Here is a 13,677-nt window from a genome sequence, read left to right on the forward strand (position 1 = left end):
CCAGAATGTCCTCGCGGATGGATGCAGCTGTTGTTGTAGTTCCGCGGATCGTGCGTACGCGTAACGTGAGTGAATCGGAATAGATAGATAGATAGATAGATATTATTCATCCCATGAGGGACAACGGAGGACGCGTTTTGGAAGGACTTTTAAGCGCTAGAGGAGAGAAGGGGGTCCACTCAGTGCCGACCGGAGCATGATGGACCCCCTGGCCAACATTCGCGCATCTCAGGCGGAGCGCAGCAGCAGAGGAGCCGCCGGCGGAGAATCAGCGGACGAGCAGACACGCGGCTGCGGGAGAGACCCGCCGATGGGCGGCAGCGACAGTCTGAGCAGCTTCGCCAACATGGAAGACTCGCTGGAGGAGAAACTCAAAGGTCTGGCGGATGGATGCAGATGTTGTTGTAGTTCCGCGGATCGTGCGTACGCGTAACGTGAGTGAATCGGAATAGATAGATAGATAGATAGATAGATATTATTCATCCCATGAGGGACAACGGAGGACGCGTTTTGGAAGGACTTTTAAGCGCTAGAGGAGAGAAGGGGGTCCACTCAGTGCCGACCGGAGCATGATGGACCCCCTGGCCAACATTCGCGCATCTCAGGCGGAGCGCAGCAGCAGAGGAGCCGCCGGCGGAGAATCAGCGGACGAGCAGACACGCGGCTGCGGGAGAGACCCGCCGATGGGCGGCAGCGACAGTCTGAGCAGCTTCGCCAACATGGAAGACTCGCTGGAGGAGAAACTCAAAGGTCTGGCGTTCAGGAAACAGATCTCGTACAGGTAAAAATGTTTATTTCTCCACCATATGGAGCGGTGAAACATGTCCGATGGTTTGTTTGTGTGCGTAACTGAACAATGCGAACCCCATTTGTTGTGCAAATCAACACCCACCCAATCTAAATAACAGAATATTATAATACACATTGTGCCAGGATGTCCTGTGAAAGGAGATTTCGTTTATTTGCACGAGAACAGCAATGGCATTAGGGCTAGAGTTTCATTATGTGAAAAACATTTCATATCTTTATGTTGTCGTTTGGCCTGCTATTGATTTGCAAGCAGGATTCAGCTGTTTTCCTCTTGCACATGAAACCCTTGGGCAGTCAGACAGACACTTGTTTTGAATTGCTTAATTGACATTTGACCAATTAATATGACACGAACAGAGGGATGCATGGCTGTATAATAATGAATTAGACTTCATCTGCGGTAGAGAGATCTATTCTCACATGTCAGGGTCATAAACTGCACGCTTTGACATATTAAAGGTCATTTCAGCACTGCAGTAATGATATACAGTATTCACAATAATCTCTGGTGCACTCCTATAAACTGAAGCCATTGATGAGTTTGCTTGTGCGGTGGAGCTCCTCGTGTTTTGTCAACCTTAAAAATGTCCTAGACATTTTGAAAACATCTAAAACTTGCTTTTTGGATGCTTTGATCCTGTCGTTCATTCCAGATCAATGTAAGAATTGAGCCATACCGACCACACTGGTTTCATGCGGTCACTTAAGAAAACTTGCCTGTTCATCTCTTCTCAGAGACCCCTAATTTGACCTCCCCCTCCTCCGTTTTCCACCTTTCCGTGGAGGAGGGTCACTACCACCCTTACTGCTCCATCAGAGTCTAAAGGTCAATCCTCCGCTCACAATTAAGGCCAGTCTCTGAAGAAATGATCAAAGGTGTCCTCTCTTTCAAAGGAGCGATCTATATTCATCTCCAATTCGGATAAGATGACAATAAGTCCCATGAAACAAACAAACACAAGCCAGCATGGCCTAAAATGCAAAGCATCTTAGATAAAAGTTCGGCTTTTTAAAGCAAAGCATCTAAAAATGGAAGCTTTGAGTTTGCCAAAAACAAAAACAGGCACTGTTCCAAAATCTAGTGAGCTTCCTTTGGGTTTACTGTCTACATAGGCAACATCTTAACTGTAATGACACCTTAAGTGATTGATTCGGAGTGCTCTGTATAACTAGCATTCCTCAAATGAAATGCACAGGATTTCCATGATACTCAAATACTACAAAATAAATGCACTCACAAATATTGGGTAAAATAGTGTATATATATATATATTTGTTAATAATAATAATTTGTATACATAATATCCATTATCTTTTTCACTGAGCTTGTCGTAAAACATAGTTCTGTTCCAGAAATCTTTAACGCAGATCTTATAATGCAGCACAATCAGCATAGTAATCATGCTGCTACCTTTTGGAACAGGCTTCTTGTCAGAAGCGTATCTGATGTCTTCAAATGCTGCCTAGGTAGGCAGCTCACTAGGTTTTGGAACAGAGCCACTGTGTTCTTCTTCATACTCTCCTGAAATATACCACTTATATCAGTTTTTTGTTATCTAGTGAATCATGTTCGGCTTGTAAAGAGGCACTTGTGTCCGCGCTCTCTCTCTCTCTCCAGGACGCTCTAGGAGTGCAGCAGCAGACAGTGGAACAAAAAAAAAAGAACTCATGCATTTTTAAGTGTCCCGATCACAGCCTCGATTGTAGATTTATACATGCTTGACACATTTTCACTCCGCCAGGTCTGCTCAGTATCAGAGTCGGCCTGCAAAAAACTTGTCGTGTTTGCTGAGCTTCTGCAAATGGTGGATGGCGACTCCATTAACAATGCTAAATGGATCGACCAATCATGATCAAATATTTCGAGAAGTCCTTTACATCTGAAATGTAATGAAAAAGTATATTCATTAAGGAACATAATGTGTTTTTAATTGGATTTGACTTGCTGGTTTATATGGCAGGTGGATAGAGGGGGCGGGGCTGTAAAGTGCCAGGGATTGGTGATGTCATCAGAACAGGAAATTTGTTTTAGAAGCGGAACAAATCACATTTTGATGAAGTATTAAAAAAAAAAATTCTCATAATAACATGCAATCATGTGTAATTAAACTAGGGTCAGTTTGTTCATGCATTTTGAATCCAGAACATTCAGTCATCACAATGAGGAAGCATATTACCAGGAAGTGATGCGTTGTGCCGCCAATGGTGCTACGGAATAGATGGGAATGGGTTTAATATTTGATCGCTTACAAGTGTTGTGTTTTATCAGTGAAACTTTAATAAGGGCCCTGGTGCATTTTGTCATCTGTCAAGTTGTGCCAGTCCTCCTCCCCCGTTTGGCTCTTTGCTTCGTGCATTTGGCTGAAGACCGTAGACGCTGCGCCCAATTAGGACGTACCCTTCACAGTCAGTTTAGCACGCTCTGTTATTTTTTATAATTCTCATTTCTTGCTGGCATTGATTCAGGATGCGAAATGGCCGCCATACCTACTGTAAATGTTGATGCGCAAGAGAAACTGTGTGTAAATACTGTACGTGGGCTGAAATCAAGAACGAGGTGTTTGTGTAGTCGTTCCATCAGTGACTAAATGTGCACATACCTTTTTTGGACCCACGATTGCCCTTTTGCAAGTTGCGCCTCATTCCAGCTGACGTGTTTAATCACGCAAAGGTATGTGTATGTGCGTACAACAGGGCTTGTCTTGTCTCATTTCCTGCTATATGCAAAACCCAGGAGCACTCAGTAGATCCTGATGGCTGACGTGAATAAGGATTTTACATAAATGGTCATAATCTCTCCTGGAGATGGCTGTGCGTAAAGCAGATGGCTTAACGACGATAAAGCCAGTCTTTTTGCTTTTTTTCGCTTTGGTTTGTTTTGCAGTCTGAGGAGACGCATTAAAGGATTGGACTTTTGAAGCTTTTCCTTATTAGGTATATGAGTGTAAGAGGCTTTTCCTCGTCTGTTCTGTTCGGTGAAGCATCCTGCTGATCCGAGCTGCACCTCATCAGGGTTCGAAGCAGAAATTTAGTCCCAGGCTTTTGTTTTGTTATAGGCCCGAACTGCATTTCCTCTGATTTAAGAGCCAAATGATGGCTTGAATGACATTTTATGCCCATAAATGAATGTAGTACATGTTTACAAGTCCTGGTTTGTTTGTTTGAGGACGTTGTATCATGCAGTTTCCATTCATTTTCTTACAAGTGGTCTGTCTGTCGTTCCTCTGCGTGACTCAGTCCTGCACCTGTAGTTCTGGCAGAGCAGCACCTGCAGACAGCCACCACACTGGAGGTGTGAGAGACTTCATCTCCCCTCCATCTCTTCATCCGTCCTCCTCCACTTCAGCAGGGAGTTAACACTGTCTCACCGCTCTAATTCTCTCTGACACCGATGGCTCAAACAGACTCGCTGGTCTTTTATAAAACATGCTACGGCAGCTGCCTTCAATGAGTTTTGGTGGAGCATCAAACGAGAGAACGAAATGTGGTTTTAGCTGTCGTAGGTGTGATTTTGCTGTATGGACAGGCTTTGGTTTGTTGCATTACTTACCCATTGTGTTAATAATTGTTTCTCTTAGGGTGTATTCACACCTGGAAAGTCCGCTAGTTCATTTGCCTTGGTCTGGACCAAATACAATGTTGATTTTTTTTTTTTTGGTGTGGTTCGCTTTCACGCTGCCCTTTTTGCAAGTGAACCAGAAACTGTAAACAAAACCACACGTCATCCATTCATTGGTTCATCCATTCAACCGTACCAGAGTTTGTTTGTAAGCAGACCGAGACCACCTCTTCAGCTGGGTCTCGGTACGGTTGTTTGGTGCGCACCCGAGTGTGATTGCTGTATTCACACCTGCCCAAAAGATCCGCACCAAGAGGGGAAATGAACTTGAGTTCGATTCAGTCGAGCCAAACAAGACAGGTGTGAATACACCCTAATGCACTTGAACTTATTTAACTTATGTGACAAACTTTTAAGCGTAAATAGGACGTATATATAAGTGTTCTACCCTAACAAGATGTTATTAGTTATAATGTTAATATTTTTACATCAGAAGATTAAAAATATACATTTTCAGAAAAAAGTAATGTTATTGCATTTGATATTGCATACAAATAATGTTAATGCATCTAGATGCAACAAATAATGTTATTGAATTTAGATGCAAAAAATGTGTTCAGATGCAAAAACGTTATTGTATTTAGATGCTTAAAATGTTATTGCATTTAGACCCACCAATAACAATGTTATTGCATTAAGATGCGATGAAAACTTTTATTGCATATAGATGCAAAAAAAAAAAAAAGAGTGATTTAAGATTAAGATGTGCAAAGTACCAATTCATTACCGTGAATTAAATGAATTATGTGCAGTATCATAAGGGATATAAGAATGTATGGTTCAGTTCAATTTAATTCGTTTTAACATAGATGAAGAACACAGGTCTGTAATTTCTGTTAGTGTTTCGGGCATTTTTTTTCAATCAGTCTTTGTTTCATTGCACAAAAATAGCAGAGAAATCAATATTTCTATTTTCTCCAAAACAATCTCCAAACAATTTTGCACATTTTTGTATTGATTTTAGGGGAAACTCCAGACCTCAGTGTAATGCATGTAAACATGGTGAATGTGTTAAATGGAGTAGAGAGGACATGGTGTCTCCGTACTGCATATATACAGGCTGTACTGGGATTACTGGGTGGCTTTTTTAGCCGATGATGTGACAGGACTGAGTTTTATTCATGATCTGAATCCTGACGCTGAGTAATTTAACTGATTGCCGGAGCAGTAATGTTGCTGTGTAATCCTACCTGCTGACCCATTTTTATTCATTCATGTTAATGGCATATTAGAGGATTTCATCCTCTCGTGCTTGCAACTGTTAGTTACCTAAGGTGCATGGAAATGTCCACTGGGTGCTTGCTAACCTAGTTTGGTCTTTTTGATATAAAGTAGGTGGTATGACCAAAATCTTACATCGCAGTATGAATAATTTTACATCATGAGTCAGAAATTAATTATTTTATTCAGCAAGGACACTTTAAAGTCACATTGAAGACATTTACGATGTTAAAGATTTATATTTCATATAAATGCTTTTGAACTGTTAATCAAACTATCCTGAAAAAAATATATTGTGGTTTCCACAAAAATATGAAGCAGCACAACTGTTTTCAACACTGATAAGAAATGTTACTTGAACAACAAAACAGCATATTAAATGATTTCTGAAGGATCATGTGACACTGAAGGCTGGAGTAATGATGCTGAAAATTCAGCTTTGATCACAGGAATAAATTACATTTTAACATATATTACATATATAATTACATATATAACATATATATTTTTTACTGTATTGTTATCAAATATATGCAGTCTTGGTGAGCAGAAGAGACTTGTTTTAAAAACATTATAAAAATATATAAAAAATGTGTTAATGCTTGATGTTTTTATTTTTTAAATGGATGCCTATATACATTTCAGTGAAAAAAAGAAATGTATAAATACATTTATTTCTTGCAATTGTGGCTTATGTGTCTTAACTTGTAACTTTGTGTCTCATAATTGCAACTTTATTTTTCACAATTGTGACTTTTTTTTCCTCTCACAATTGCCACTTTTTCATATTTTAAACTCTCTCACAAAGATCTGTTTGACCTTTTACTAAGTAATTAATGTATTCAGTTTTCTTTGTGTCTTTCTTTTTCAGGTTTTTTTTTTTTATTGGTCTCAAGTTAAAATATCGTAATGCAGTTCTGCCTCTGATGGAAGCAATAAATGAAGAGATCTGAAGTTTATCTTGTATTTCTCAGGTTGAATGAGGTTGTTATCGCGTGCAGCTCATTTGCATTCGCTCTGTGCACACATTATCTTTGCAGCACAATTCTCTGGTTCTATCTCTCTCTTGGTCTCTTTCTCTGTGTAATGCGCTCACTAATTATAGCTCGCCTCTATCTCTCTCCAGCTGTGGTCTGGGAGGTTGTGTGTGTGTGTGTGTGTGGATGGTTTCAGCCCTTTATACACTGATCGGTCACAGTTATATGTAATTATACAGTCCGATCCCACATGCTCCCACTCGCGGAGCCCCAGAGCGTGCACGACGGTGAACTGTCACGGTAACAGATCTATAACATGAGAGAACATTGCATGCAGTGCAGAGCATTCAAACACCTCCTCCAGCAGCAAAATATATGTGCATTATGTATTACGACAGGGTAATATATTAGATTTACATTGACAAATATGATGAATATTTATGTGCTTTTTTGGGGCAGTGTCTTGGAAACGTCATTAGTAAAAATGAGTTTGATTCAGAATCAGTTCAGACTTTCAATTTAAATTAATCAGTTTAATTATTTGTTTGGATGGTCGCTCAAAAATGTTCATGGAAGTGTTATGTGGCATTTTTCATTTATTCTTTTTTTTTAAATTTCAAAAAAAATATTCTATTAGAAAAAATTATATAATTTGTAAGTTTATATTTGTGCATTTAAATGCAAATAATGAAATGTGCTCATTTGAAAAGCATATTTTTGAGCTAGATTTTTACTGTATTTTAGTTCTCGCATTAAAAGTTTTTAATTGAATTATATACAGTGGCTTTTCAGTTGCAATAATGGCTATTTCAGAGCAAATTCATAATTATCAAGAAGATACATTTATGTTTATGCATTTGGTTGATGCTTTTATCCAGAGCGATTTGCATTGCATTCATATGCTCATGGATTTTCGGGGAATTTAACCCATGACCTGGTTTTGCTAGAACCAGTTACTGTTTGAATGACAGAAATGCAAAGCTACTGTATATATTGGATATCATCAAAATATTGAGATTTTTTTTTTGTTATATCGCTCAGCCATACTGTATGTGGTGTTGTTGTTACTAAACTCTTAGGGGCCGACCTAACTTGGTTTCCTGTCATTGTTGTTAGCCAAAAGGCAGACTGAGTGTGTGTGTGTGTGTGTGTGTGTTTGTCAGGTCACAGACAGTCAAGGGAAGGACACAGAAACTGCAGGGGGTCTGGACCTCTCCCTCAAAACACCGGGAAATGTGTCACAGCTGTTTCTGTAGCACCGCAAAGCAAGTGAAAGAACAAATTTTACATGCAAGAGCAAACTGTGCACATAACGCTGTATTATTGTGTCTTGTATTGAATGTCAGCAGAGGAGAAATCACTGTTATTTACAGCACTAAACTCTTAGGGGCCGACCTAACTTGGTTTCCTGTCATTGTTGTTAGCCAAAAGGCAGACTGAGTGTGTGTGTGTGTGTGTGTGTGTGTGTGTGTTTGTCAGGTCACAGACAGTCACTGCAATTGTGGCTTATGTGTCTTAACTTGTAACTTTGTGTCTCATAATTGCAACTTTATTTTTCACAATTGTGACTTTTTTTTCCTCTCACAATTGCCACTTTTTCATATTTTAAACTCTCTCACAAAGATCTGTTTGACCTTTTACTAAGTAATTAATGTATTCAGTTTTCTTTGTGTCTTTCTTTTTCAGGTTTTTTTTTTTTATTGGTCTCAAGTTAAAATATCGTAATGCAGTTCTGCCTCTGATGGAAGCAATAAATGAAGAGATCTGAAGTTTATCTTGTATTTCTCAGGTTGAATGAGGTTGTTATCGCGTGCAGCTCATTTGCATTCGCTCTGTGCACACATTATCTTTGCAGCACAATTCTCTGGTTCTATCTCTCTCTTGGTCTCTTTCTCTGTGTAATGCGCTCACTAATTATAGCTCGCCTCTATCTCTCTCCAGCTGTGGTCTGGGAGGTTGTGTGTGTGTGTGTGTGTGGATGGTTTCAGCCCTTTATACACTGATAGCACAGGGTTACAGCAGCCCAGGCCTCATTTAGCAAATGATTAATTCAATTAGGCAGCCAGGACCTCAGGTGGAAAAGGAAAAACCTGGAGGCCCCTCACGTCCCCGAAGCCCTGCGAGAGGCGGAACGGAGGAGATCTGGTCCGCTTTTACCACACTAATGGAGGATTCAGGGCCCTGACACACATTAGCGTTGCATTCAGACCGCTGTTTTCAACACACAACACAACATTTACCTGATCATTGTCAGCAGAGCCATCTGCCAGCGTCACTCTGTGTTCAGAGGCTTTTTGGGACGCGCGGGGATTGAGTGGAGCATTTGAGCAGCACAGGTCACAGATAACAACTGCATATTGTATTAAAGAAAACTCAGTGAGCTGCAGGTCATGAACGGCTTTATTTGACATAAATGGTAGATGTTTATTTACAGTGCTTGATGTTTATTTACAGTGCTTGAGGTTTAGGATGTCATGGGTTAATTTTCAGTTCAACACTTGTGGTGTCATATATCAATCCAATCAAAGAGTAGAGATTATTCGCCCATAACTGACTAGTTGATTATTGTTTTTTTTCTAGATTATTTAGATTTTTTCCTTTGTTTTTAGGTTTAGCACTAGCTCTAGGTTTAGCAGTAGTGTTTTATTTATCGTTCTGAGCTTTAGCTGTGAGACACTTTGCATGATAAAAAACCTTCTCGGAAAAGTTGCATCATTGAATTCTATTTTAAATTTGAAACTTACTATCAAAATTCTAATTCAACCGCCCATTCTTTATTCAAATTCAGCGCACATACACTTTTTTTGGGGGCTTTTTTTCAGGTCATGAATGTTTATTTTGACATACATTTCCTGTGGTTTGATATGTCAGGGGTTAATTTTCTATTCAAAACTTGAGTTTTAGGTCGGCTATCCAATCGTAGATTAGAGGTGAATCATGAAGGTTAAAGGTTGGCTAAACGTCCACAAATTTTTTTTCTTGTTTTTCTAGGTTTAGCATTAGTGCTTTATTTACCATTCTGAGCTTTAGCTGTTAAACACTTTGCATGATAAAAACCCTCTCGGAAATGTTGCATCTTTGAATTCAATATAAAATTAAACAATTTGAAATTCAAATTCTTGAAATTCAAATTCCATTTTTTAAAATTTAGATCCTTTTTTTAAATGTTTTTTTTTTCTTTTCGGGTCATAAATGTGTTAGGATGTCAAGGGTTAATTTTCAATTCAAAAGGTGTGGTTTTGGACATCAGTCACAGAGTAGAGATGGATCAGGAGAGTTGATTAATTGTCCACAAATGACTAGTCGATTGAGTTTTTCTAGATTATTTTAGCATTTTAGCATTAGCTGTTAGACAATAAAAACCCTTTCTGAAAAGTTTCATCTTTAATTGTTACATAAAAAACTTTTTCTTTTTCTTTTGGAACAGTGTTTTTAATGTGTGTGTGTGTGTGTTGCATTTTTAGGATTTTAGGGTGTTAAGTTAATTCTCCCCCCCTAAAAACCTAGAGCTTTATATAGTCAGCTTCAAGAATTTAATTTTAGATTAACTAGCACTAAACTTCGTATAAACAGAGCAAGCTGTGGTTGATCATTTTAACTGTTAATCTGCGTTCACTTCCTTACTAAGTGGCCTCTTGTCCAGAACAATCCGCAAAGACATCAGACTGATTGTCAGATTGTAGTCAAAAGTCAGCTTGAGCTCAAGACACCTGTAGTAGGGATTGTCATTTGAAAATTACTGTTCTTTTGGAGAGGTTAGTATGAAGTGGACTTTTGGGACTGAGCAGTTTCTATACACTGGTGTAGGTGTGCGGTCCGCCCGAGTCCATCTCTGTCCTGAGCTTTGCTCTTGATGGCGGGGCGATTTTCAGCAGATGGATGGGTCAGATAGGTGAGAGATGCATGCTTCCGATGCCTCCCCCGCACCCTGCGCCAAACACCGAGGTTAATTATGGAGGTGTCAGCAGCCAGAGGAGGAGAACAGATAGAAGAGAGAGTGAGAGGAGGTTTATGTACAGGCAGGAGTGGGATCCAGCCCTCCCACATACTCTCCCAACGATGCTCTTAATCTCACACACACACACACACACACACACACACACACTCACACAAAAGCATCACGGTCACAGTTATATGTAATTATACAGTCCGATCCCACATGCTCCCACTCGCGGAGCCCCAGAGCGTGCACGACGGTGAACTGTCACGGTAACAGATCTATAACATGAGAGAACATTGCATGCAGTGCAGAGCATTCAAACACCTCCTCCAGCAGCAAAATATATGTGCATTATGTATTACGACAGGGTAATATATTAGATTTACATTGACAAATATGATGAATATTTATGTGCTTTTTTGGGGCAGTGTCTTGGAAACGTCATTAGTAAAAATGAGTTTGATTCAGAATCAGTTCAGACTTTCAATTTAAATTAATCAGTTTAATTATTTGTTTGGATGGTCGCTCAAAAATGTTCATGGAAGTGTTATGTGGCATTTTTCATTTATTCTTTTTTTTTTAATTTAAAAAAAAATATTCTATTAGAAAAAATTATATAATTTGTAAGTTTATATTTGTGCATTTAAATGCAAATAATGAAATGTGCTCATTTGAAAAGCATATTTTTGAGCTAGATTTTTACTGTATTTTAGTTCTCGCATTAAAAGTTTTTAATTGAATTATATACAGTGGCTTTTCAGTTGCAATAATGGCTATTTCAGAGCAAATTCATAATTATCAAGAAGATACATTTATGTTTATGCATTTGGTTGATGCTTTTATCCAGAGCGATTTGCATTGCATTCATATGCTCATGGATTTTCGGGGAATTTAACCCATGACCTGGTTTTGCTAGAACCAGTTACTGTTTGAATGACAGAAATGCAAAGCTACTGTATATATTGGATATCATCAAAATATTGAGATTTTTTTTTTGTTATATCGCTCAGCCATACTGTATGTGGTGTTGTTGTTACTAAACTCTTAGGGGCCGACCTAACTTGGTTTCCTGTCATTGTTGTTAGCCAAAAGGCAGACTGAGTGTGTGTGTGTGTGTGTGTGTGTTTGTCAGGTCACAGACAGTCAAGGGAAGGACACAGAAACTGCAGGGGGTCTGGACCTCTCCCTCAAAACACCGGGAAATGTGTCACAGCTGTTTCTGTAGCACCGCAAAGCAAGTGAAAGAACAAATTTTACATGCAAGAGCAAACTGTGCACATAACGCTGTATTATTGTGTCTTGTATTGAATGTCAGCAGAGGAGAAATCACTGTTATTTACAGCGTTAATAAAGTTCTGCTGTCTGTACGGTTTACCCGGAACAATTTACTTTGATGTAACATGTTATGCTTTAAAAGATTATGAATCCATTTATCAGCAGAAACCATTTGCGTTTTAAGACGAGCATCGCTAATGCTATTGCTCACATGTGATTTGAACAAACTGAAGAATTAGACATTTAGTACACTGTTTATGCTGCAGACACGGATGATACCTCAAGTTGTGCTGTTTATTGAATGTTCTGTAACTTTTATAACTGATCAGATGATAATCGAGCTAAAAAGTGCCATAGAATTACATTGGCGGAGGGAACCAAGCCAGTATCTAGAGAACAGACTTGTGGGTGAGATGTTAAGACTGACCCAGTAAGCAACCACTCAGAACACCCTAGCAACTGCAAAGCAGCAAGATAAAAACCACTCAGAACAACATAGCAACTTTAACGCTGTAACAACCGCATAGCCCTGCGATTAAAAACCCTCTCAAAACACACTAGCAACTGCATAGCAATGTGAAAAACATCCAGAACACCCTAGCAACCCCATAGCAACCAAATTAAAACTAAAAACCACTCCAAACACTATAGCAAGAGAATAAAAACACTTTCACCGTGCAACTTGGTACCAGAACATTCAGACACCATAAGCATCGTGTCACTGAGTTTTGCACAATCAAGCAGCATTTAAAGGGGTCATGAACTGAGCAACCAAAATTCCCTTCATCTTTTTACATATAAGAGGTCATTGTACTATTAAAAACATGTTGTACGTTTCAGAACTCAAAACTTTCTTGTTAGTCTAAAAACGGCTTATATTGAAGCCAGTCTGCTAAAATGACAGCTTGTGGAATGTACGACTCTATGATGTAATAGTGTGACTAAACACCGCCTCCGCAGAAAAGATCAGCGCCTGCTTTTACATCACTGCCTGTTTAGCCCCGCCCACCGATTCGCACATACAGTGTAAACGAGAGAGGCGAACACACAGGTCTACGTAGAAACCAAATGATAAAGATGACTCTGTGCAGTGCCAAGCTGTGGAAAAACAGTCTTTGCATTGCCTTCCTTCTGATCCCAGCATTAGGAAAGAGTGGATGAACTTTATTTTTAATGAAGATCCAGACCGCATCAGTAAGAACTCGGTCCTTTGTTCATTTTACCGCGGAATCGTTCACAAACAAGGCACAGTTGATTGAAACTGAAAGACGATGCTGTGCCGACTATATTGAATCTGACAGTAATGTTGCAACACACAAGTGTGAGTACCTGTTTTTATTATGTGATCACTATTGCTTTGTCTGTTTAACAGATCGTTTGATATGAGTATTTATGCGGTTTTAACCTAAATCATCTGTGAAGGACATAGACTGTCAAACACACACAACTATTATCCAATCATAGCAGTGGGTGTTTACTTCAGAGTCATAGGCCACGCCTATTCAAACAGAGCGCTCTGATGAGGGGGTTAAAAACAGGACAGAAAATAGCATATTTTTTTATGTAAAAAATCTTGATAACATTATAAGTGGACCTCGGATAACAGTACATAATAAAAAACAGAGGCAGTTCATGACCCCTTTTAATATTTTCTTCAGAAAATGTACAAAAATCTAGTTCACTTTTATATCTTCAGTCAATTGAGTGACTGAATTGCTTCGGTTCTTCTTCTCCTTTTTTTTTAAGAAATCACCTTTTTCTGTTGCCTTCTTGAGTCTTTCAGTGAGCTGAAGGAATGTAAAATGTGTGGTAGGAAGCTGGTGTCGCTACGCATG

At 39.1% G+C, this 13,677-nt stretch overlaps 1 protein-coding gene across 1 annotated transcript in view; it reads left to right on the forward strand.

The window, feature by feature from the left end:
- Nucleotides 1-398: 398 nt before the first annotated feature.
- The window catches only part of LOC107584029 (diacylglycerol kinase iota-like), a 42,859-nt gene continuing 29,580 nt past the window's right edge, over nucleotides 399-13,677 (forward strand). Inside the window, exons 1-2 of the mRNA XM_016270433.1 lie at nucleotides 399-781; nucleotides 7,791-7,896. Coding sequence (XP_016125919.1) covers nucleotides 570-781; nucleotides 7,791-7,896 — 318 coding nt within the window. The 5' untranslated portion in view covers nucleotides 399-569. The remainder of the gene's footprint in view (nucleotides 782-7,790; nucleotides 7,897-13,677) is intronic.

The sequence above is a fragment of the Sinocyclocheilus grahami genome, unplaced genomic scaffold (assembly GCF_001515645.1).
Source record: "Sinocyclocheilus grahami isolate Dianchi unplaced genomic scaffold, SAMN03320097.WGS_v1.1 scaffold56.1, whole genome shotgun sequence".
NCBI lineage: Eukaryota > Metazoa > Chordata > Actinopteri > Cypriniformes > Cyprinidae > Sinocyclocheilus > Sinocyclocheilus grahami.